This window comes from Vombatus ursinus, unplaced genomic scaffold (assembly GCF_900497805.2).
Source record: "Vombatus ursinus unplaced genomic scaffold, bare-nosed wombat genome assembly UNPS02014791.1, whole genome shotgun sequence".
Taxonomy (NCBI): domain Eukaryota; kingdom Metazoa; phylum Chordata; class Mammalia; order Diprotodontia; family Vombatidae; genus Vombatus; species Vombatus ursinus.
The window spans coordinates 47,823,624-47,847,177 of record NW_020954569.1 but is presented as its reverse complement, the minus strand read 5'-3'; the positions used below and the strand labels follow the sequence as shown (position 1 = coordinate 47,847,177).

At 42.8% G+C, this 23,554-nt stretch overlaps 1 protein-coding gene across 1 annotated transcript in view; it reads right to left on the bottom strand.

The window, feature by feature from the left end:
- Positions 1 to 14,437: 14,437 nt before the first annotated feature.
- Positions 14,438 to 23,554, bottom strand: part of SLC9A3 (solute carrier family 9 member A3) — a 124,012-nt gene continuing 114,895 nt past the window's right edge. The window contains exons 11-16 of the mRNA XM_027868784.1: positions 19,592 to 19,707; positions 18,588 to 18,717; positions 17,553 to 17,729; positions 16,804 to 16,876; positions 15,753 to 15,866; positions 14,438 to 14,685 (exon numbers count right to left, since the gene is read on the bottom strand). Of these exons, the coding sequence (XP_027724585.1) occupies positions 14,438 to 14,685; positions 15,753 to 15,866; positions 16,804 to 16,876; positions 17,553 to 17,729; positions 18,588 to 18,717; positions 19,592 to 19,707 (858 nt within the window). The remainder of the gene's footprint in view (positions 14,686 to 15,752; positions 15,867 to 16,803; positions 16,877 to 17,552; positions 17,730 to 18,587; positions 18,718 to 19,591; positions 19,708 to 23,554) is intronic.

Sequence of the window (23,554 nt, the reverse complement as noted above, 5' to 3'; positions counted from 1 at the left end):
ATTTCTTATAGTCTCAGTTTCTTCATTCATTAAAAATCTCTAGTTCCTTTCCACTCTAAAGCCTATGATCTTATTCTAAGTGAATGGTATGAATACTATAAACCTTCCTGCCAGCTCCATTTTATAGCTGAGACTGCATCACAGAGAAGGTAGGGAACAATGTCGAAATAAAGATTCGAACTCAATCCTTTTGATCATAAGACCAGTACTCTCTCCATTATACTACACTTGCTTTCTTGTTACAATGATGTACTAAAAGAGGGCCTTACTGAAGTCTGGAGCCATTGGTAGTGCTAAACAAATACTCGGATTCTAAAATGGGTGTGTGTGAGGGACTGTCTGATGTTAGCAGCTACCAGGTTGGGTACTGTGGCAAGGGTAGGGTAAGATCTGGGTATTTTGGAAGTCGAGGCAGGGACTGTGGTAGGCAGAGTCGTGTGTACTGGGATGGGCTGGATATGGAGAAGCCCTGAGGCAATTGGGCAGTGCTCTGTGACATAAGCTGGGTACAAGGAAGTAGTAGGGGCCTGAGCTCCTGAGGCAAGGGGCGGTGCCACGTGGGAGTGGGATGGCAGAGGACTGAGTTCCCTCTGCTTAGTCCCCTCCCTATATGCAACGTCATCCCCAGATGCCTCTTGTGACCTTCCTGACTTCCGGGTCCCTTTGTGCAGCATTGACCCAGTCCCCTCCTGAGTCTGACTTCCTAGGTCACGTACTCTTGTCCATGCGTCAATCCCAGATGCCTCCTTCCTGTATCCAATCCTGGCCTCCTACGTCACTCCCTCCCCCTTGGTGTGCTAAACTCAGACAGCCCCTTCCGGTATCTGACCCTACAATCATTGGCTAGTAGCGGGCTGGGGAGGAGGGGCTAAGTAGGTACTTAGGAACAAGCGTGGTCAGATCACACACGTGCGCTCTCCCCTGGCTCCTGCCCTGTTGCTCTGGCCTTGCTGCTTGGGCTTGCTATGATGGTTTGCTGTGTTGGCCTCTGAATAAAGCTCTGGTGTTGGTGCCTCCCGATGGCTCGTCTCTGTGTGGTGATCCGGCTCAGAACCAAAGACCCAGGCGTGGGTAAGACTCTGGTGGTGTACTTCTTTTAAGAGAAGTAGGTACTGGCGCATGACTGGCAGAGGGTCGGCGTGCGGCCCGTATAGGTGTGGACGCAATAGAAGATGATAGAAATCAACCAATCAAGCATTTATTTAGTACCTACTGTGTATCAGGCACTGTGGTAGATGTTGAAAATACGAAGACAAAAAGATGAAGCAATCCTTGCCCTCAAAAGGGCTTACCTTCTATCTGTGTTACGATGCTCCAGTTTGGTCATGACAATTATTTCTGAAAACTTGACCCACCATGTTTGAAGCCCCCTGAGCCCTACACATAACAACAGTAACAACAAAGGATGAGAAATACTTTTTTGTTGTTTTTTATTTTAGAGCCTGGAAGTGCAGCAGCCAATTGTGGGCCTGTTCTACTGTTGATCGGCATTGAAAGCTTTGATCACAAGTCTTTCCTCACTCCACTCCATTCTCTACTCGGCTATCAAAATGATCTTTCAAAAGCACAGGCCTGACCTCGACCTTTGGACACCATCATGCCTTCCTTTCCCAGGAAATTCATCATTGGGAAATCTCATTATCCTGCAAGATTGATCTGACTGGTATTCACATCTCATCAGGACCCTCTGAAAGGAGGGCAGAGACATAGACTCTAGGGCCTCTATTTAAGGAGGGGGCCTAGCATAGTCTTCTTCCCATTTCCCATCAGCCAAACCGCTTTCAAACGTCTTTGGACCTCTCCATCCTGGCCCCATGCCGAGTACCTTTCCTCCCCCTTTCAGCTTCATTTTTTTTTGTGTGTTGTCTTCCCCTCATTAGATTGTAAACTCCTTGAGGGCAGGGGCTATCTTTGTTTTTATTTGCATTTGTATACCCAGCACTTAGCACAGTGCCTGGCACATAGTAGATGCTTAATAAATGTTTATTCACTCACTGAATGACTGGTATTCAAAGCCCTTCATAACTTATTCCTGCCCACCTTTCCTTTCTTATGTCATGCCACTCCCATCAGGTCCTCCTGACTTCAGAGCTGGTGCTTTATCCACTGTGCCACTTAGCTGCCCTCCACCATACACTCTTGTGACCCAATTACAGTGGCCTCCATGCTGCTCTCTGAACAAGACACTCCATCTCTTGTCTCTGTGCGTTTTGACTGGTTCTCCTCTATACCTGGAATCCTTCCTTCTTCATTTCCATCTCCTGCCTTCCTGAATTTTAAGTCCCAGCTAACATCCCACATATTTACAGGACCGTCCTCAATTTTAGTGCTTCACTCTGTGATTACCTCTGAGCTACCTGGTCTACGTCTTTTTTGTACACAGTTGTTTGCATATCTCTTCTATTAGCTTCTTTTACCTTTCTTTGCATGCCCAGCACTTAGCACAGTGTGTGGCATAAAGTAGGTGCTTAATAAATTCTTATTGACTATTTACAATATGGCATACTGTGGGAGAGTTTTTTGGGCAGTCGGATGATAGTGTGAGCATTCTGAACCAGGGGCTAGGGAGGGAGCCTAGTGTTAGACAAGCACAGGTGTTAGAAGGCCTGGGTTCAAGTTCCACAGTTGCCTCTCATTTGCTGTGCAATGTTGGAAGAGTCAGTTTCCTCCTTTGTAAAATGAGGTATTGGTCTAGATGATCTCTAATGTTCCCTCTAGCTCTAATTCTGATTCTAAGAGTGTAGTTGCTGAGGAAGAAAGGAGGAAGACAGGAGAAAAGGAGTGGGAGTAACCCCCAAATTAAAAAAGTTTGCCTAGAACCAGTCCTAGCTGCATTTTCTCTTCCCACCTCCTAGAAACCAAATGGGAAGAAACCTTTCCCGGAATAAATCAGCTGCCACACTCTTGTTAAGTCTTCCTATTCCCACCCTGCCAGGAGTAGGGGGCTTCTGTGACCCTTGCACTTCATTCACCTGTCTAAGGGAGCAGACTCCATGAGAGCCACTCACAGTAATCTGGAGGAGGCTTCCCCTAGGTCAGAGGGACCTGTGTCTGTTCTTGTGCACAATTTCAAGTTCTCAGTTCACAGTTTCATTGTCTGTCTATACCCCTGCACAGCCTATTAAGGAGATTTCTTCTTCTCTGTCTGAAAGGCCGTATCTTTGGTCTTGTGGTCATGGCAGGGAAGAGCAAAGCAGACATTCCCAACCACGGCTTTTTACCACACATTTGCTACAAAGAACAAGCCTTTAAAAAAGGGGAAAGAAATAAATGCAATTTTCAATAAATTAATTTTAATGTCTGAGCAGTGGTTGCATATATATATATTTCTGTATATCTGAGATGACGAAAATGTGATTACATCAAAATCATAATTTATAGACAAAGCTTTCATCACAAGGTGATTTGAAAATATATTTCGTAGAATTGATCAAGCAATATTACAGCATGTAATGGAAATGAAGCCCTATCCTTATGTAGGAATTACCTGCCAATCCTCCCAAAGGCATCTGAAGAAAGGCTCATTAAGGCACATAATTATTTGTGATTAAGATTACACAAAGTTTCAATTTGATCATACATCTGCAAATTAACATTCCATACAACCAGCTTAACAGCTCACAACTCAACTTCCATTTCAATACCAAGAAAATTCTTCCCCTTGTTTTTTTCACCATAGTAGATGGATATCACAGCACACTGAACATCATTAACAAAATTAAACTGGGTACAAAGTATCCAGAACCAAGAACCAATGATTACTTATATTTATGCACTTTATACAATGAAGTAGGCTAAAGGTATGTATTAAATAAATAGGAAATTTAAATTCTTCCCTAATAAAAATTATATAACACATTTTTTCCTAAGGAATATACATTCATAAGATTTTTTTTTTACATTCCATTTTACAGTAATGATAAAAATGGTGAGAATGTGCTATTTATCAAATATATCTACAGTAATAAGATTCATAACACTGTGTAAATAGACTAAAAACCTACTGAACTCACTCTTGAGAATGTGAAATGTAAAAAGAGAAATATCACACCTTCCATGAAATGAGGTCTCCTTGTTCAACAGAAAATATTATTTGGAAATTCTATTCCCTACGTAGTTGTTGGGTAACCCCTGTATTTCACACAAGCACAGATCAAAAAAAATATATCTGCCTGGCCACTAAAGGACAAACCACACACAGAATAATAACAAAAACAAAAGGTTCAAGTAAATATGTGTTGAATGAATGAATGAAACAATAGACAAATGTGTTCTCAAGTCACAGCTGAGCTCTGCTGACCAACGTCCAGAGGCAGTAGTGTGTGGTTGGGACAGGACAGCCAAAGAGATTGTTTTCCTGCCTTAACAGCTGATTGTGCTGAAAATGATTGGGTAAACTGTGCTGCAGTCCAACTTGTTGGTACAGATAGTTGAAAATATCTGATTGTCTGTGCTGTGATCCATTTTTTAAAAAGTGGTTGCTTTGTTTTTAGATGGTCTGGACAAGGGCTATGTCAGCTTGAGCCTTCCAGCACATAGGTTGCAACCAAGCTATGAAGCAGGCACTTTGGAAGATGGATTAACTCTTTCAGGTGATTAGGAGACTTTCCAGTGCACAGGAGTGATGATTCTCTAGATGACACCTGAACAGCCTGAAACAGTTAGTGTTGCTCTCAGAGTGCCCAGGATATTTATTGCCAGACTGGGAGACTGTATTTATCGACAACATGGAAACAGCCATTTTCTGGTCTAATTATGCTTTGGGAATTGTCCTGAAGAAACAACCAGCTGGTCCATTGCTGCTCAACAAGTATGATTAATCAAATGGTTAACCTAAGAGGATCATTATGGTAGTTAAAAATACCAGACTTGCTTTCAATAGGGCATTTTAAGTTACATACATGTAGTTTGATTTTTGCATTGTTGCAATCATGATGACTGAAAAGATGGCTGGGAAATATGGAGAACCATTGAAAACACGCAAAGATCACTAGAAGAGATTCTCCATTATAATTACCACTCTTTATTATGCATTGGGATATATGATAAGTCAACATGGGTCCCCTGAATCAAAACAATTCTCTATATTAAAAGGAAAAAAGCAAGACAGTTATATATATGCCTATAAGCTGGGTGTCAGTCCTGTCCCCCTGTGACAAAATCATAAAAGATATCTGCTCTATTAGTAAAGAGCCAACCTTCAGGGCAACTCCTTTTTTTAATTTGGAATAAATGTGTGTAGGGGTAATCTGTGACTAGTGTACACTATACTCAATATAAATTATTCAAAGCTTTTTCTTTGCTTTAACTGTTCTGAGAGCATATGCTGGTGAAAGATGAATCACAAATCAGAAAACAACGGTGATCAGCGATCAATTTCATTTTCCCGATCAAAAGGTTTGAGAGTACTGGTTACTTATATCATCCTTATAAAAACATTTTAAAATTATTATAGTCTATCTCTTATTATCTCTCCCCAAAACAGAAGCTTTAACAATGCAGCCTGAATTCTGCTTGACTCAGATGTGAACGAAGGCGCCATTTATGACTTGGTGTTCAAAAGATGTTCAACATCAGAGATGTGCAGTACATTTCCTAAGTGCACAAACTGCTCAATGTTCCTTTTCTCTTTGCTACATGGAGAGCATGGGAGCTCTTTTGTCACACTGATCCCACTTGTCCTCTCTGGTCCCTGCTCTTCCTTCTTTCATCAGGACTGCTTTGGGGACACCCAACACAAAGTGTTAATCCAAGGAAGGCGACTGCTTTCTTAAAGGTGAGTAACTCTCCCAGTCCCTTTCCGAAGTCATCCAGAGTTGGATGAAGAATCATCACAGCTATTCTGAGATCCCTTTCTGCCTTTCCTGAAATCATGTCCTAAAGATGAGGTGGGGCTATTTTCACTTAGGTTGTCTTAAGGACTCTCCTTGTTCATGGGTCATAGGGGTGTGGAGGGAGGAGAAAAGAGAGATTCAGCCAAGAGTTTTAGTGCAAATTTCTGAACTGCTATAGAATGATTACCCCACAGGCCTCCTGGTTCAGTCTCCCTTTGGCAAAAAGTAGATAGACTTTACTCACTGGTTGTCTCCACTTCTCAAAAGACATGAAAAAATGATTATGGCAGCTACACAGTAAAAATAACTCATCTAATCAGTTAAATCAGTGTAAAAATCAGTCAATTTGTTGGAAGAGAAAAAAGTCATTCAGTCAAATTGGTTGTTGGACATTATGTGTTAAAAGACCTGATTTTTAAAATAAGGTTTGTAACCAGCAGTATTAGCACCATGAAAACAGGAGAGAAATGGCATTCAGAACATTCCCAGGCCATTCTGTAGTTGGGAGCCATTGTGTTGGTAGGTATATATTGTTAGTCATGGTGATCTTCTCTCCCTCCCACCCCCTCCACTGGGTCAGGACTATCCTTCCCATTGCTTGAGCTAACAAGCCATCTGACTTTATTCTGGTGGTGTCTTAAACCAGTGAGCTCAGGAGGGTGAACCACTCCTTAAAAAGTGCTTCCCCAGGCCCTGACGAAAACCAAAACCCTTGAAGCAGTCAGGCCTTCCACCTTAGTCCTAATAGTAGTAGTCATAAGGGGTGTTCAGTGATCCCTTGCAGAAATATAACTAGGCTTTCTTTTCATTGTTGCATTCTAAATAGGAATACTTCATGGGGGGTGGGGAAGGTAGGATAGGTAGCTTAAAGCACTGGTAAGATAAAACCAGACCCCTTACTTCTGGTTTGGGACAGTAGCAGGCAGATGTTTGGACAATCAGTTATTATGCAATATCTGAAACTATCAAAGTCATTCAGTCTAATCATTCACTTTTATGTGCTGCCAGGAGGTGAGGAGCCAGAAGGCCTTATTCTACTTTATTGGTAGAAAACGAGATATGGAGGTCAAAGGACCTGCCTAAGTATGCACAGTGGCAAAACTGTGCTGAACTACGATTTCCTTGAGACCTAGAGATTCTATCCTGCACTTGAGCCAATGTTCAACTTGAGTTGACTAATGTGGGGAACTTTGATGTCAAAAGATGAAGATACATAATTAAATCAAAATGTTCTATGTTGAAGCAAAGGAAATATACAACAGTTTGTTGAGGGGAGAACATGCATCCTACCCAAAGAACCCCAGTGCCCTCTGGAAAAGTCCTGTAAGCCCAGTCTCACCTATTCATCTGGTAGCTCATGCCAGGAGTCATGGGCACACCTGAGAAGTCCAACATGGAAGATCAGGTGAGAAGATTGGTGCCCTCGGGCCAATCCTCCTCAAAAGTTTAGCTATTGGGCAAGAAAGCTTGATAATAATAACTCTTTTGGAAAACTAGGGGATTAGCAACCATATGTTGTAATGGCTCCTTGCTTTGGGGTCTGAAAGAATTAATTTACTAGGGAGGATTTGGCTGACTAAGGCCACTTTTGCTCAGTTGAGAAGACGTGATGGGCCATAAACTACAATTATGATTCTCTATTCCCAAAGTAGCTAGACTTCAGATCTTGAAAAGAGACAAACATATATACTAACACTCAACTTCTCTATCCACAGTACTTGAGAGTTTTTGCTTCCTGAATCATCAAATTGTGGCACTTAAATAAAGCAACACAAAGGGACAGAGGAAATAAGACTAACTGAGTTGTGCAAAAAGGTTAAGAAAATATACAGCAAATGGGAACATATGTGGTCACAAAGTTGGTCAATAAATGATAATCAGATTCAGGTAAGTGAGCTTTCTGATGAAAGGGACAGGAGAGATGTGAGAACTACTACTATTTAAATGAAAACAAAAATCAAATTCGTATTTAACTATTCATTGAATATTAGCTAAATTCCACAATTACCAACACCACAGGTCCAACTCAACCTTTTTTTTCTGACTTGTTCGTTATAGCAGAGGAACCAAACATGTGCAAAGACTGCAGAGGAGGAATCTGTCCATGGCAGAGTTTCCCAGGTGAGGCCAATTATGTCTCTGAGTCTGACTTTTGGATGGTCCAACCAGATGGATCAACAATTAGCTGTGAGGACCATGACTGTTTCATCATCAAGTCGTTCTCTATTGCTCAATCTCAGCATCACTGAGAAAAATCACCTATGTAATGAGGAATCAAATTCCTAGAGTGAAGTGCGTTTTTCAAGGATTCAATGACACAAAACAGTCAGAAGTAGGAAAATGTCTGAAGAGTTTCCCATGGAGGAAAAGGCACTGATCCATCTCGTCCAGAGGAGACCTGAGATCCCAAAGAAAGGCCGAGCAGTTGTTTGAAGACAGCAGCTTTGCCTTTCTTTTGTACCTAAAACTAAGGTGACACCTCTCCCTGCCATATTCCTACTTTCCCCCCTGTGATGTTCCCCTCTCTGCACCCTTCTCCATTGGCTGGGTTTTATTTATGAGCCCAGTGGGCAGGGATGCCTCATGGGCAGCACCCGACACAGTTCAACTGCAGCAACCACAGCTGAAGAGGGCAGTGATGTGGGAGTTCATTTCTGTGCCCCCAATCTTGCGATGCTCCTCCCTTCTCCAATTCCTGCAGAGGGCATACAACACAGGGTCCTGGGGAGTCAGGACTGAATCTGAGCCCCAGGCAAGTGATGCCGATGAAGTGTTAAACCTGAAGAGTCCTGTGTTCCCTCTCATGCTAATGAGGAAAGGGACAGACGCTTGCTAGAAGTGCCCCTGCAGGACAAACAGACATACCTGTGAACCTGAGAGTTTCATGTTTCCCCCTCTCTGCAATGGAGAGCTCTAATTTTCCCAGATTCAGTCCCTGCTCCCCCTCTCTTTTTCTACGTCCAATGACATTTTTTTCCCTGCTCTCTCCTGGATCACAGCTGTGTCTCCTCTTGTTCCAGAGAATGTGGGAGGATGTGACAAGACTGAGGGAGGGAAGCGAGTTTCTGCAGCTTGGGGTAGCGTAGAGGTTTGGGCCTGTGGAAGGACCGCCGGCTCTGAACTCGCCTCGCTGCGGCTGACCTCAAGTGTGCGTGCATGTTCAGCAGGGTTCTCTTCTCCTGGGGGGCTTTGGGGCCAGGGCCCCCCAGTTCTTCTTTCAGCCCCGCAGGGGGGTCTTGCTTGGGGTTCGCTGACTCCCCCTTGGTCTCAGGACCATAGCCAGGGTTCACAGGAAGGGGATTATTCTGACTAGAGTTGGTCTTAGGGCTGGTCTCAGGGGGCTTTCCATCATAAGGCTTTGTGTATTCGGAGGCAGGCGGCAGAGTACTGACTCCTCTGTTATCTAGGGAAGAATAGTTCTGTGTCCATGGCCTTTGGAGACAGGCTGGGAGGAGGAGCAGGGGCTTCTCGGGGGGACCCGAAGTGGGGTTGGCTTGGTCAGGCTTCCAGGAAGGCAGTTTTTCTCTCGGAGATGAATATCCTGTCAATGGCACATCAGAGCCTGTCTCACCTAGGACAGCAAATGGAGACACAATAAATGAATGAATAAACGAAATATTAAAATTATAGCATGTTAGGGCTGGGAGGGCCCTTTGTGTTCACCTAATCCAATGTGTTCTTTTTACACAAGGAGACAAGCCGAGAAAAGTGACAAATCACACAGCTAATTAGGCCTCAAACTCTGGTCCCCTGGTACTCTCTAGTCACAGTAAGAGCTGACATTTATGTAGTGCTTTCTTATGGCTTAGTAAGACTTTACGTACATTCTCTCCCTTGATCCTTACCACAGCCCTAATATCAGCCAGATATTAGGACAGGTATTATTATCCCAATTTCACAGATGAAAAAACTGAGGTCTTGAGGAAGAAAAGAGACCTGCCCAAGGTCAAAATCAAAGATGAAGTGTAGCCATGGATTTGGAGTCAGAGGATCTGGCTTTGAATAACAGTTCTGTTACTTACTCTATGTAGTATGGGCTGGTCATTTTACCTATCTAGGCCTTCTGCTTTCTTCATCTTTATAAGAAGAATATTTGGGGGACATGCAGATAGATATGTGCCTGTATTTGTAGAGCATACATTCTAACGGGGGAGACAAATATGTAACTAATAAAAAATATATATCAGATATATCTATCTGGATATATATCCAGAGTCAATGGAAGGCAATCAGAAATGGGAATGCATTAGCATCTGGGGGTGGAGAGAATGGGAAAGAATTCTTATAGGTGGAGGGATGTGAGCAGAAGGAAGTATCAGAAACTAAAGGGTAGAGCTGAGAGGACAGAGAGCTCTCCAGGCATCGGGGACAGCCAGGGCAAAAGCACGGGGACAGGGGATGGAGAGTTGTGTGGCAGGAAACACCAGGAGGCCAGGGTGGCTGCATTGTGGAATTTGTGGAAGGCAGTGAGGTGTAAGAAGACGGGAAGAGGCTGCCTTGAAAAGTCAAAAAGAGGATTTTCTATTTTATCCCGAAGGAATCAGGAAGCCACTGGCAGCTCATGGAGCAGAGGGGGTGACATGGTCAAACTTCAGAAAAATTGCATTGGCAAGATGAGTAGAGGATGGATTGGAGAGGGGAAAAGCTTGAGGTAGGGAGACCAGTGAGAAGGCCCCTGACGTAGTCCAGGTGAGAGGTGATGAGAGATTGAACAGGTGCTGTGGCTAAATGAGTGAAGAGAAGGGGGCGTGTAGGAGGAGAAAGACTAGGAGCCATAATGAGTGAGAAGGAGGAGTTGAAGGGGACCCCAAGGTTCCAGGTCTGGGTGGATGATGGTGCCCTCAACAGTAATAGGGAAGTTCAGAAAGGGGGAAAGTTTTAGGGAAAGATTGTGAATTCTGTTCCACACATGGTGAGTTTGAGGTATCTATGGGACATCTAGCTTGAGATTTTCAAAAGGCGGGTGGGGATGCATGACTGGGTTCAGAAGAGAATAGGGATGGATATACAGATCTGGAAACTCTGCACATAGTGAGGATAACTGAGCCCGGGGGTGCAGATGAGCTTGCTAAGCGAGATAATACAGAGGGAGGAGATGAGGGGGTCCAGGACAGAGCCATGGCAAGCACCCATGGAGAATGGGTTTGACGTGAATAACTCTTCATTGTCTACCCCTTCTCTACATGTGCTGCTTTCTTTTTTGAATGTAAGCTCCTTGAAGGCAGAACTGTCTCCCTTTTGTATTTGTATTCACAGCACTTAGACTGGCATATAATAAGGGCTTAATTAATTCTTGTCATTCATTCATTTATTCTGACTGAATATCCTTTTAATATCTCCTTTCTTTAGAGTCTCTATAGCAAGAGACTGTAGGCTGGGGGGGGGGCTCTTTCCCTCAAATTTATTTTCAAAAGCCTTGTGGACACCAATTGACCTCTTTGAAGTTGACTGAGGAGGCCCTATCTATTGAGTAAGCTCGCAGAATTCATCTTGTCCTGTCTTCTACCTGTGCAAATTATTTTTATTAAGTTCTTGAGGGTGGGGACTACAACTTAGTCATCTTTGTATTCAGGGCCTGGCACAGTGCCTTGTATACAGTAGGTGCTGAGTGAATTCTGTGATTGCAGGGTGGCAGGGTACCATCTGGCTGACGACTTGGGTGGGTACTCAATTGATGCTTGAGCTTCTGGACACAGTACCATGTGCCCTTCCCCTTCTGTGGTTGACAATTTACTCTTATTGTGTAGGATCCTGCCCAAGGGTAAAAACAACAATGTTTTGTCATATAAATAGGGCTCTGACCAGAAAAGTCCTAGAGTAGAACCCTGATAAGTTGGGGGTTGGGGTGTGGTGGGAGGGGTGCAGGAGGAAGGGAGGAACTGGATGCAGCCAGCCCATCCTCTGGCTTTTGCCCTGAAGTTAAAATCCTCTTGGTTCTACTTAGCCCTTAACTCTCTTCAAAGGTATGCGCTCAGAAAGTAAGGGACCTCACCTAATCAGGTTGAAACTTGCAAGTATCACCCTGCAAAAGGGAGGTTTTACAGGGAGAGGAAGAAGCAATTAGGTGTTACTTGGGAATGGGCTACCTGGCTGCCTGGTAGTCCCTGGGGCGGGGGGGGAGGCCCTCCAGCTCAGGGAGAGGGCATAGGACAAAAGCCAGTCAGGGGCAGCAGCAGAATACTTGTGAGAGAGAGGCAGACCTCGGCAGACACTGCTGCCTGGTCACCACGGACAGAGAAGCTTGAGAGAGGTGGCTTCTCCCATTGTTGACCAATCGTTTCCAATTCCAAACTACTGCTAATGGATAAGGCCCAGCTTTTTACACAGAAATCATCTAAGTGGGCCTGCTAACAACAGAGGGTATCTCGGAGGGGGAAGAGACAACTATCCCCCTAGTTGAGACTGATTAGTTCAAACTACAGGAAAGAGAAAAAATAATCTTGTTTCTGTTTCAATTTCTTTCTAAACCAACATGAAATTTAATCAGAGTCAGAATTCTACCATACCTCGATTTGGGGGAAAGGTTTTAAACTCAGCAACAGCCTTTAAATCAAAAGTTCTCAACTTTTTTTTTTTTTGCATCATGGAGCCCTTCTGCACTCCGGTGAAACCTATGGACCTCATCTCAGAAAAATGCTTTTAGATGTATAAAATAAAATACAGAAGACTGCAGAAGAAAACAACTATATTAAAATCCAGTTTCCAAAATATGTTTTTTAAAAAGTCCACAGATTCTACATGAAGAACCACTGTTTTAAATGAAGCTAAAGCACTTGCTGTTTGTGTCATTAGAAATAATGAAAATTTCCTCTCCTTTCTCCAAATCTAAAACTATTTATTAAAATGCTATTCTTTGAAGTTGCCTCCTGAAAATATAAGGCTTTGCCATGTTCCTGGACCCACCTCAGTAGTCCTGGCAACAGAAACCAAGACCAAAGCTTAAGGCAGGCAAAGTTTGGGCTCCACATCAGCATTGGGAAACAAAGCACAAATAGAAAACTGCAGGAGAACTAGAGAGTATTGATGTTTTCCTTGTGGTTTTTTGTTGTTTTCCATTTCTTACTTATTCACCTATCCATTTATTTATGTATTCATTTATTAATTTGTCTGTTTACTTTTTTATTGCCACTGGTCAGGAAGGGAGTAGGTTTGGCTAAACTGGAAGTGAGAAGCTTACGACTTCCAGCACTTTCATTTCATCCTGCCTCAGTCCCATTCTTTTTGAACAGGACTAGTGCCTACTGCTTCACAGACTGACACTTTCTTGTATCATTTCTCAGGGACTGGGAAAAGAAAGAAAAATACAACATGCAGCTGTGAGTGTCCTTAGAATTTTAAAGCACTTTTTAATTTCTAAGCATGAAAAAGAAAGAGGACCCAGTGTTGATTTCTTGTACAAGTTCTGGGGGTGCAACCTTGGGGTTGGGAAGGCCCATGACACTCTGCTTTCTATCCACTCTTCTTAGGGCAACTGACCTCTAGGTACATTAGTTCACGACTCTATGCTCGACCTTTCCTAAATGATGATGTTCTAGTGGGATAGAAGCTCTGGTGGAGCTGCTGCAACCCCAAAACAAAGAGCAGGAAGACCCCAAATCCCTTCAAAGCCTCCATCCAATAGAGGGGTAACTGCCCTGCTGATACAGTGCACCCCTCCCCCCACAGCAGAGTTAATAAAGGTATGGTCACTCTGGAACCTCTGATTCTCCCCATGGTATTGGTATCTCTGGTTCTTCCATCTTTGGCACAGGAAGCAGAGCCTCCTACAGAAGGTCGAGGTCCCCAGCCATGGCTGACGGAAGCCACACTTGCCTGCTTGGGAGGGAATTGTATTGGATTCCTGTGATCCCTAAGATTAATAATCCACCAGGGAAATATAATCATACCGTGGTTTCTGATCTTGTTGGGTTTTATTGTTGTATTCCTTCAGTAAATTAGGAGCTCTTACATCAGTGTTGAAATGAGATCTGCTCTTCCTTTCATGAACCTTTCAAATGCCCATAGTATTTTATGTGTTAGGTGAAAGAAAAAGCAAGATCCTTCTTTTCCCTGGGACCATGACTCTTTCTCCTTTGCCAATTCCTCACCTTAGCTTATCCCTTTTGACTCTCAAATCTGAGGGCAGAGCTATACCTTAAGTTCTGAAAAACTTTTAATGAAAAGTCATTGACTATGGCAAAACGTTAGCTTCGTTTTAAATCATGTTTTAAGTAAAGTTTGCTATCAAAGAAACAAATTATAGGTAGAGTAAATAAAAGTGACTTAAATGAGGAAGCACATTTACACATAGTCAGAAAAGCACTACGTGAATGGCAGAAGGAAAATCTTTAAATCAGACTGTATCTACTGGGATTGACTATCAAAGGCAGAAAGAACCTCCATCCAGGAGGTACCAGGAGTGGTTTCCTTAGGAATGAACACAACATGCCTCCACGTCCAGCCAAAGTGCACGTTCAGACCACAAGAGAGGGAAAGAAAAAAGTGGGAAACAGAGACAGAGAGGCAGAGAGAAAATTTATCTGAGGAGGAAAGAGATCAAAGGTTTGTTAGGTAGCTATAGCAGAGGAGATGAGTTAAAAAGAAATGAGGTTGCATTAAAAAAATTACATATGTGTAGATTCTGGCAGGAAAGACGAAGACTGCTCCTCTGGACTGTCAGCTAGCAAAAAGGAATCGACTGACTTAGCGCTGAGCCGTATTGGTGTCAGACGCCTGAAGTTGCTGGGAGAGTATGGAATCTGCACTCGTGCCCTTTGCGATGGCACCACTGTCTCCTCAGAAGACAACCATGGTGGCACCTTTGTAAAGATGCTCTGCTCCTCTTCCGTTGAAAAAACTGGGTTATCAATCCCTAGGAAAGAAGGGCAATGGGAGGTCACGTCAGTGGTAGAGAGCCACAGCAGAGCTGTGTCAGTCCTGAAGGAAGCACAGACCCTTGGAGCTGGCTATGGTCAAGTTTAGAATTGTGCCTTGTTGCCAGTTACTGGTTTATTTGCCTCATGGCAGGAACTCCCTGAAAAGAAAAGTGCCACTTGCAAGTAGAGTGATGACATTACATGGACTGGATATGTGGCTCCTCAGCCCCATGTGCCATGGACTGAAATCACCCCATCTGGAACTATCTTACACTTAGCTGTATCTCAATATAGCTCTTAAATGGACCTATTTAAAATGAAGGAAGATCCAATACCTAATCTTAAGATTCTCAGAATGAGGATCTCAGGTAAAATAAGGCTATTTCATGAGAATTTGTTCTCTTCTTGGTAAGTATAACAAACATTTCACATATACACACCAAAATCAAAGCATTAAAACATACACTCACACACACAGTCTATACAAATTTCCTTTTAATGACTTATTGTGGCATGGCAATGACACTAGCTTCTCCATGACTAGGCCAGTACAGTGCAAGCCTTGGCGGATTTTATCAAGGTGCCAAGGCCTATAATGGATTATGTCATCAAAATACCAGACTAACTGACTGAGTTCAGAGATCCTCATCACCAGGTTGGCCTCAGGGTGATGAATTCTCTGGCCATAACAACTCCTGAAGACTATCTACTATGCCATAAAAAGGATTGTGATTTGTGCTGGTGTATGGAGTATCCACTCCAATGGACCATCATTTCTTGGGTATCAAAATAGACACCCATGCCTACACCTATCCACCTACTCTCTGACTCTATCTTCCCCATCCCCATCCCTCCCCATACCACTTGGTCTCACTATATCACTAATGTCTTTCTCACACTCCTGATTTGTCCATTTCCTTATCACATGGCCAGCGATTTAAATGTCTGAGGCATGGACATATTTCAACATAGAGCTCCTAAGCAATTTCGTGAAGAAACCCCAGGGGTTTCTTCCCCTGAGTGATCCCCTTTTCAGGGGCAGAAATAGCTTTACTCTTCTTACCTGTTGTTGAATCTGTGGCTGTGTCTTGAGTAACACTGGCTAGAAATTCAATCCCTCCACTCATTGGCTCAACTTCATACTCATTAGTCTCTTCGGGGTCTGAAAATTCCAGTTCTAAGGGAAGAAAAAACTACGGACAAAATTCTGCATTCCAGAAACACAGGATCAAGCTCATCATCATGGTCGACGATGGCCATTCAGGACAATGTTCAAAAATAAATACCACTTCTCATGAAAAGGTTGTGCATAAGGTACAGGATTTTCCATCTTGGGTCCTCATCCTAGAGATCAATAATGGTTACATCCTCATTTCCCAGAAACAGTCTTAAACAGGGAGACTCTGACATGCCTTAGGAGATGTTTTCATGGGTTGTGGTAGCCATAAAAAACCTGGTGGCCAACCTTACGATGATGAGACTTTCTGAGCTAAGGCTGATCCCTGGATGACAGACAGAGTCTGTTGCCAGTCCTATATGAGAGCTACTGTTCCGCTGGGGATGGCCTTTAAGTATCCAGGGTCCCCTCTGAGTCAGGAGAAGCCATCAGGGGAGAACTCCAGTGGAGGACTAGTAGTAAAGCACCAGAACATTGCTTCTCCTTGTTCTAACTGGTTCTCGTTCTTATAAGCCTATGGATGTCTCAGCCAAGGGCTGGGTTGAGGTGCACGACTGGATTTGGAAAGACTTGCGCATGGCTCTTGGGTCCACCCGCCACGTCCCGTTATTGACTCGCCTCTCAACAGCTCCTTCTCTTATCAGTCCTGAGAACTCAGGAGGAACATGGTCGTGGTAGAACCTGGGAAAGAGCTGCTAGGGGGCTCTGATACCCCGGCTGGGGAAATGCGCTAGAGAGTTGGTTTGCTTGCTGGCAGAGGGAGCCAGTTTTCCAGAGTCACTTGAAGAGCTTGAGGTGGGAGCTTCTCAAGCAGTATTCTCCTCCTCCTGCCCCATCTCCTCCCTCCCTCCTACCTAGCAATATCTGCCAGTGGGCAGATCTGCCAAGAGCAGTCATAGATTTTGTCTATAGGATAAGTCATTAATTAAATAATTACCTTTCTCCTTAAAAGCAAAATCATGAGTTGGGCTTTCCATTGGTATTTTTCCATTTGGTATGCTACTGTTTCTCTGTAAAACAAAAATGGAGTGACAGTTCAGAGTTTATCAGAGACACATCTATTACTTCAGAAACCATTGCACTGAATGCACAGAACCTTGTTATAGTAAGAGCTGATGTTTTCTTAGAACTTCAAGGTTTCCAAGCACTTTATAAACATTATACAACTGATCCTGACAACAACCCAAGGATGATGATGGTAATAACAACAACAATAATAATAACTAACATGTATGTGGCATTTTAAGGTTTTCATATATTATATCATTTGATCAATCCTGTGAGGTAGACCCTGTAAGTATTAGCATCGCCACTTTACAAATGATGAAATGGGAAGCTCAGAGAGATTAAACACCTTGTTCATGGTCACACAGTTGGTAAATGTTGGGGGTAGGATTCAAACCCAAGTCTTCCATGCTCCATGTCCAGCATTCTTTCTACTGCACTAACCTGCATCTCATTCTGGTGTTCTCTTCAGGGTCCATGCCAAGTGACTGTCCACCTGAGGTGAAACTATCTTAGTAATTAACTAAGTTATTATAAGTAACCAACTAACCTCAGTAACTAAATTCTCTTGAATGGGGTCCAAGATGGAACTATCGCCTACTGAAGTCAGGAAACAGTATGAAATTGCTACCCCATGTAGTTTACCTTGAACGCTGTCCCACACACAGCAACGTGCCTTACCCTCTTCTGGCCGCGCTCTCTTTTGTAGAGTTTGGCAGTCTTTTTGGTTTGATTTATTCCAAGTTTGGTAGATTTGAAGGACTCTAAGCGCTTCCTCATTGTTCTATGGAAAATTTCTTTGTCTTGTTTTTCATCTTCATTTGATGTTAACTCATGCCGGCTGTAAAGATGTTTATACTATAGAAAGGAAATGGAAACAAATGAAGCAATAAAGGAACAGGTAATTAAGCTGGAACCAAGTCATGCACATGCCTTAGAGGGCTTTGGATTACTTATGAACTCTAAGGAACTTTGTGGGTTTAACTAACTTCTCTCCAATGACCAATACTAGGGCTTCTATCCCTCATCAACTCTGACCTGCTTTCTATTCAGAGCCCTTCAATAAATCCATTCTGGTGTATGAGGACCTTGAGTTTTGCAATTTATTATTTCAGGAAAAAAAAAGCAAAACTGATGGGCCTAAGTTGAAATACTGTATTTTACTGTCTCATTGGCTTTTGCAGAAGCAAAAGAATCATGTAGCAAAACCCAGGAAGTTTCTTTCAGAAGTCACTCATTGACCCTCATAAGTCGTTCACTCTTTTTGGACCTTCCCAATCCAACACAACGGAAGGGCCCATAGATGCTAAGTCATGTGCTCATGAGTCTGTGTAGCTGCAGAAAGAAGGAAGCAGGGCTTTGATGGAGCAAGACCCTCTGCTTGCTCACGGGGTCGACCATGCTGGACAATGCTGACAGTCAGCTCGCAAGCTACCTCTCCCTATTGGTCCCCATCCCCTCCTACCCCAACACTAGGCGCTTTGGGGTGGGGTGTGAGAGGGGGAATTTAGGCCCCGAGTGTGTTCACAGCAGCCCTCATTTGCAGATATGTTGGGAGTGAAGGGAAGGTACCCCTTTATGTCAACTTGCTCCCTGCTTTGAGAGGAGTTATGCTGAATAGCGTTATTAGTTTGTTAAGTCTTTAGCTTATCAAAGAAGTCCAAAGTATCAGCACTAATAAAAATTCTGGGTATGGCGTGTACAGTGACCATTCACCTCTTGTCTGGGTTTATAGAGATATTGTTGCAGTGTATGGTGAGTGACAGTGTCCTCTGTATCCCGAATACTCCTTCTCCTCTGCTCTAGAGCCTGCATGTCCAGGCAAACGGTGCTGACATTTTCTCTCCTAAAATAGGAAACAAACAAACAAAATGTATTATTTCTCAACTACAGGTAAGTATAAACTGCCTCAATCACCAAAGAGCATGACTCTGTTAGGGCCTAAGGCCACAATTCTTTCATCCTGAGTCACAGTTCCTCTTAATCCACAGGTAGGAAAGTGCCATGGCTGACTCATGGTACCAAGTCAGTACCTACGCCTAGTTTCCTCTTTTAGAAGAGGAAAGGGCTAGGGTTGGGAATGTCTCTGGTCCCTGCTACCTCTAACATAATATGCTCCAGGAGCAGTAGAGCCAGGGTGATGACTTCAGACACTTTCCGCTGTTACCTTTGATGCTTGTCCCCTAAATCACCATTTCATTTTATTATCATTTAGCAATGGGAAGACAAACACAGTTTGACTTAATTAGCCAATAAAACAATGTTTTGCATAAGAGGAAGGAGACTGGATTGATGTAGCTTTCCCCACTATTTCCCTTCTTCCCTTCCTGAGTGGATCCTTGCCAGACACACAACTGGGATTTAGTGTAAGGGATCCAATTTCGCCTTAGCCCAGGACTAAATACAGAATAGAGGCATTCATTGATTAACTAACTGACTGTTATGATTGTCATGGGTCTCAAGAGAACATTAGACACCAAGGGACTAGGATTCTTCCTTTCCTGTCAGTTTCTTTTCTTCTTAGTTAAAACTGGTCAGCAACACTGTTGAAAGAGAAACAACTTTGGGGTCACTTCCAAGGCTAGGGAGAAGGATGAGAGAGGACGGGCACAGATTGCTCTTGACCTACCCACTCACAGTCCCTTCCACACACGGACCCAGACACTCATCTATCTGACATATTTTCTACTGAAGGAAAACCCAGTGAACAAAATACTTACAATAAGTAGGAGACTGAGGCTTCTACGGTAGATGGACGAGGTGTGCTGAAGTCCACATTGACAATGTTGTCAGTACTTGGTGAACGGATGAATGCCAGAGACCCTCTTCTCTCTCCCTGTTACGGATTTGGAGAAATGTTGCATGTTAGTCAAACAGAGCAGTGCATGATATTGGTTGTGGGGTTGGAAATTAGCCTTGACTCTTTGCTAATAAGGACCAATCATTTATAAGCTCACTGTCCTCTCCTCCCAGGCTACACAAACATCCTCCTGGGAATGAAAGGTCAATCTAATCAAAGTTCTGAATGATAGGTATGGCATATCTGCAAGCCCAGAGAAGAAGTAAACCCTCCTGTCACACTATATCCAGCTCCCGTGATGGGAGTCAGTATGGAGATAGCTTGGAGTAGTGGAAAGGGCCCTGGCCTATGGGTTAGGAGTCTTGTGTGTGAAGCCTACCATGTCCTAGTTGCTTCTTTTAAAACATGGATAAGGATGCTTATACAACTCACCTCATGGAATTGTTACTAGGAGAGAGCTTCATCAGCCTTAAAGTGTCTTGTTAGTATTATTGTTATTGAATCAAAGTGGGAATAATTGGTGGAAGATGCAGTGAGACAGATTCCAGGTTGGTTTGAGGAAAAGCTCCTTAATAATGAGAATGATTCAAAAGTGGGATACAGCCACTCCACCCCCCACCAAAGACCTTCAAGAAGAGGCTGGATAAGCACTTGTTGGAGATGTAGATGGGATTCTTGGTCAGGGGTGAGTCAAGCTCTGAGGTTCTTTCATTCTGTGACTGACCTTTCATCTGGGGAAGGTGACATTTCTGAGAACTTTAGGTGGGTCAGAAACAGCCAACATCTTATTGTGCTCTACCATCTTGGCAGTATTTGCTGCATGCTCAGGGGAAGAGGAAGAAATACCAGAGCACTGAAAATGAGAGAGAGAGAGAGAGAGAGAGAGAGAGAGAGAGAGGGAGAGAGAGAGAGAGAGAGAGGAGCCCAAAGTAATGCAGAAGCTGTAATATATTTCAGGTTTTTAAGATTCTTGAACAGGCTGCTTGAACTAACCAGCTAGACAGTTAATAATTATCTAGTGAAAGAAAGAAACTGGGGGCAGGGTGGTGTGTGTGGAAAGTCCATGTGGGAGAGAACAGTTCATTTTAAGCTCTTGAAAAAATATTATTGAATATATTGTATTGTCTTTGGTATTAAATTTACATTTAAATTATATATTAAATGTCACCTCTCATTTACAACCAGAAAACTATCCTTCTATCAAGTTATATGAGCAAATCTTGGCTTCTAAAAAGTTTTTCCTCAGTATTTAATTAGCTATGCATAAGGCCACAAAAAGGAGAGTGAGGTTAGAGTTTGGGTAGGCTGAGTTGGGGTAGAAGAAGGAGAAAGGGAATGCTGTGTGTTCATGTTGCCCAAGCCCCAATTTTTATTCTCATGGATTCAGGTTAAAATGAGTGTTTAAGGACTGTGTTGAAGGGAAAAAGAAGTCACAAAAAGGCGATGTGGAAAGAGAAGTGGAAAAGTTTTGTGCAGTCCTAACAGGAGGAGCTTTGGGTGTCTTTCAGTACTTTCCAGCAGTCACCTTCCTCTCTCCTCCCTGAGCTATTGGCTACTCTTAGAGCTGTGGGGTCCAGGGCGACCCGTACTTCCAAAGGCTTGACTGCTTGCTCAGAAACACAAATCCCACAGATTGGTTCATGAGTCTCTTTAGGTTTCCAGCAGGTGTATACTTGTGCTGCTTTCTTAAAAGACATTCGAATTAGGGCCCTCAGTCAAATCACAAGAGTACGGGTCGTTCCAGAGCCAGCAGGTACCTTAGGGATCATCTTGTCCACCTCTCCCATTTTTGAAAAGGAAACCGAGGCGCAGAAACTTTGAGTGACTTGCCCAACGTGGCGCAGGTGGTGAGTGGTGATTAAAATCTGGATCGGTCCTCTGGCTCCAAATCCAGTGCCCTTTCCATCACACTCTGCTTGCTGCCAGCCACCTCCCACTGTGAGTAAAGGGCACTTGGGACCAAGGCTCCATGCTGTGAGCCATATTTTTCACTGGGAGATAACTGCAGTCATTGTACAGGAACAGCACCAGCTTTGATCCTTGATAATTGTGACCTTTGATAGTGCAAAGTGTTCATGTGGGCTCTCATAATCTGAGAGCCGCGTGAGCACTTGAGGAAGAGCAGGGATTTCATAGCACCTACTGCTGTGTGGTAGGATTTACTGTCCTCTACTGAGGCTAATCTGAGAGGGTCACAGGTTTCACAAAAGGACATATGATGACCGGAATTTATGATCTTTTTCATGATGTTTATTTAACACCTTTTAACAGGTGGATAAAGACTGTGATAAGAAGAGGACACCAAAGATGTCAAAAGCAGAATGCCTTGCATTCCACTTGAAATATCTCTGTTAATATTCCCTCACTTCTTTAGGGTTAGTTAGAGTTTTTGAATCACTTTTAAGTACATTATCTTACTAGAGCCTCACAACCACCCTGTGAAATGTATGGCAATGGCTCCTTATACCTATATAATACTTTACAAAGTGCTTTTCTTTCAGCAACTATTTTTTCTTCAGAAATTATTTTAATTTGTATATTGTTTCTTCATCTATAAAATGTGGATAATAACATCATCTACCTCCAGAGTTGTTATGAGGATCCAATAAGATAATATTTGTAAAAGCTTAGCACAGTACCTGGCACATAGTAAGGGCTATATAAATGTTGGCTATTATTGTTGTTATTATTATTATTTTAATATGTGTTCTTTATGGGGTCATCATTTATAACTTCCTACTGCCTGGCTTCTGTTTGTCCTGCTTTGTCTTTGGGAGAGGTTCTTCTTCTATTTAATCTTTAAAAAATTAAAAAAAATAATATTTTATTTTCACCCCAATTACATGTAAAAACAATTTTTAACATTCTTTTTTTGATGTTTTGATTTCTAAATTCTATCCTTGCCTCCTTTTCTTTAATCTAAGAAAGAGCCATACATGCGGTTCTTTATTACCTGCAATTACCTTTATTCAAGAGAATAAAGTAATTCAAGTAAATAAGAACTTGCTGCTCCACGCAGCAAAGAAAAAAGGAGAGCTATTTTAAAAAGAATCAGAGACTGAGTTGTTGCTATTTTCTCTACACTGAATATGTGGAATTTTACTAGTGGCGTTTGGTCACACTTGGAAAGCGGCGCTCTAGACAACGACAAGTCCCCAAGCCTCGGGAACTTCAATGCAGTGAGAAGGTTTTAATGCTGTCGCTCCATGTATGTATAAGTAGTTTGTCTTGTCTTATCCAACATGTGGTAGACTGATTGTCTGGTATTGTTGGCAAGAGTTGAAGTTGTAAAGCTCCTGTAAAATTTGCCTTTCCTGTCTGTTCCTTGCCTGTTTTAACCTCAGAAATAGCTGCCATAATTTGCTGTAAGGGACCATTTGTTGATACTCAATGCTTTCAAATTGCCATAAATTAGTACAAGCAATGATTCCATCACCACCTCTTGTTCTTTAAAAATGAGCTGATATGTTTCCTGTTAGAGGGCAAGTATTATTAACCTAAGGAATACTTCAGAAACTGAGGTTCAGAAAGCTCAAGGTCAAACAGTTACTAAATACTCCCCATGTTGCTTAGCTGGATATTGATAAAGAGAAAAGGCAGATTTGATATGAATTCAGTGAAACCACTCATTTAGACCCCATTTTAGGTTTCTCCATTGGAAAAGTGAGAGGGGTTCAGTTAGATGACATTTAAGGTCTTTTTTCAACTCTAAATCCTTCCACTATAACTTTTGATTTATGCTTTCTATGAAGAAAAGATTGGGAAACCAATTAGTGATGTAAGTAAGACTGCAAAGAAAATGTCTACTTTGTTAGGAAACTATTTATAAGCACTTTAGAAGAGTACCAATGGATGTGCCAATCATGAAGCGGGATCACTATCA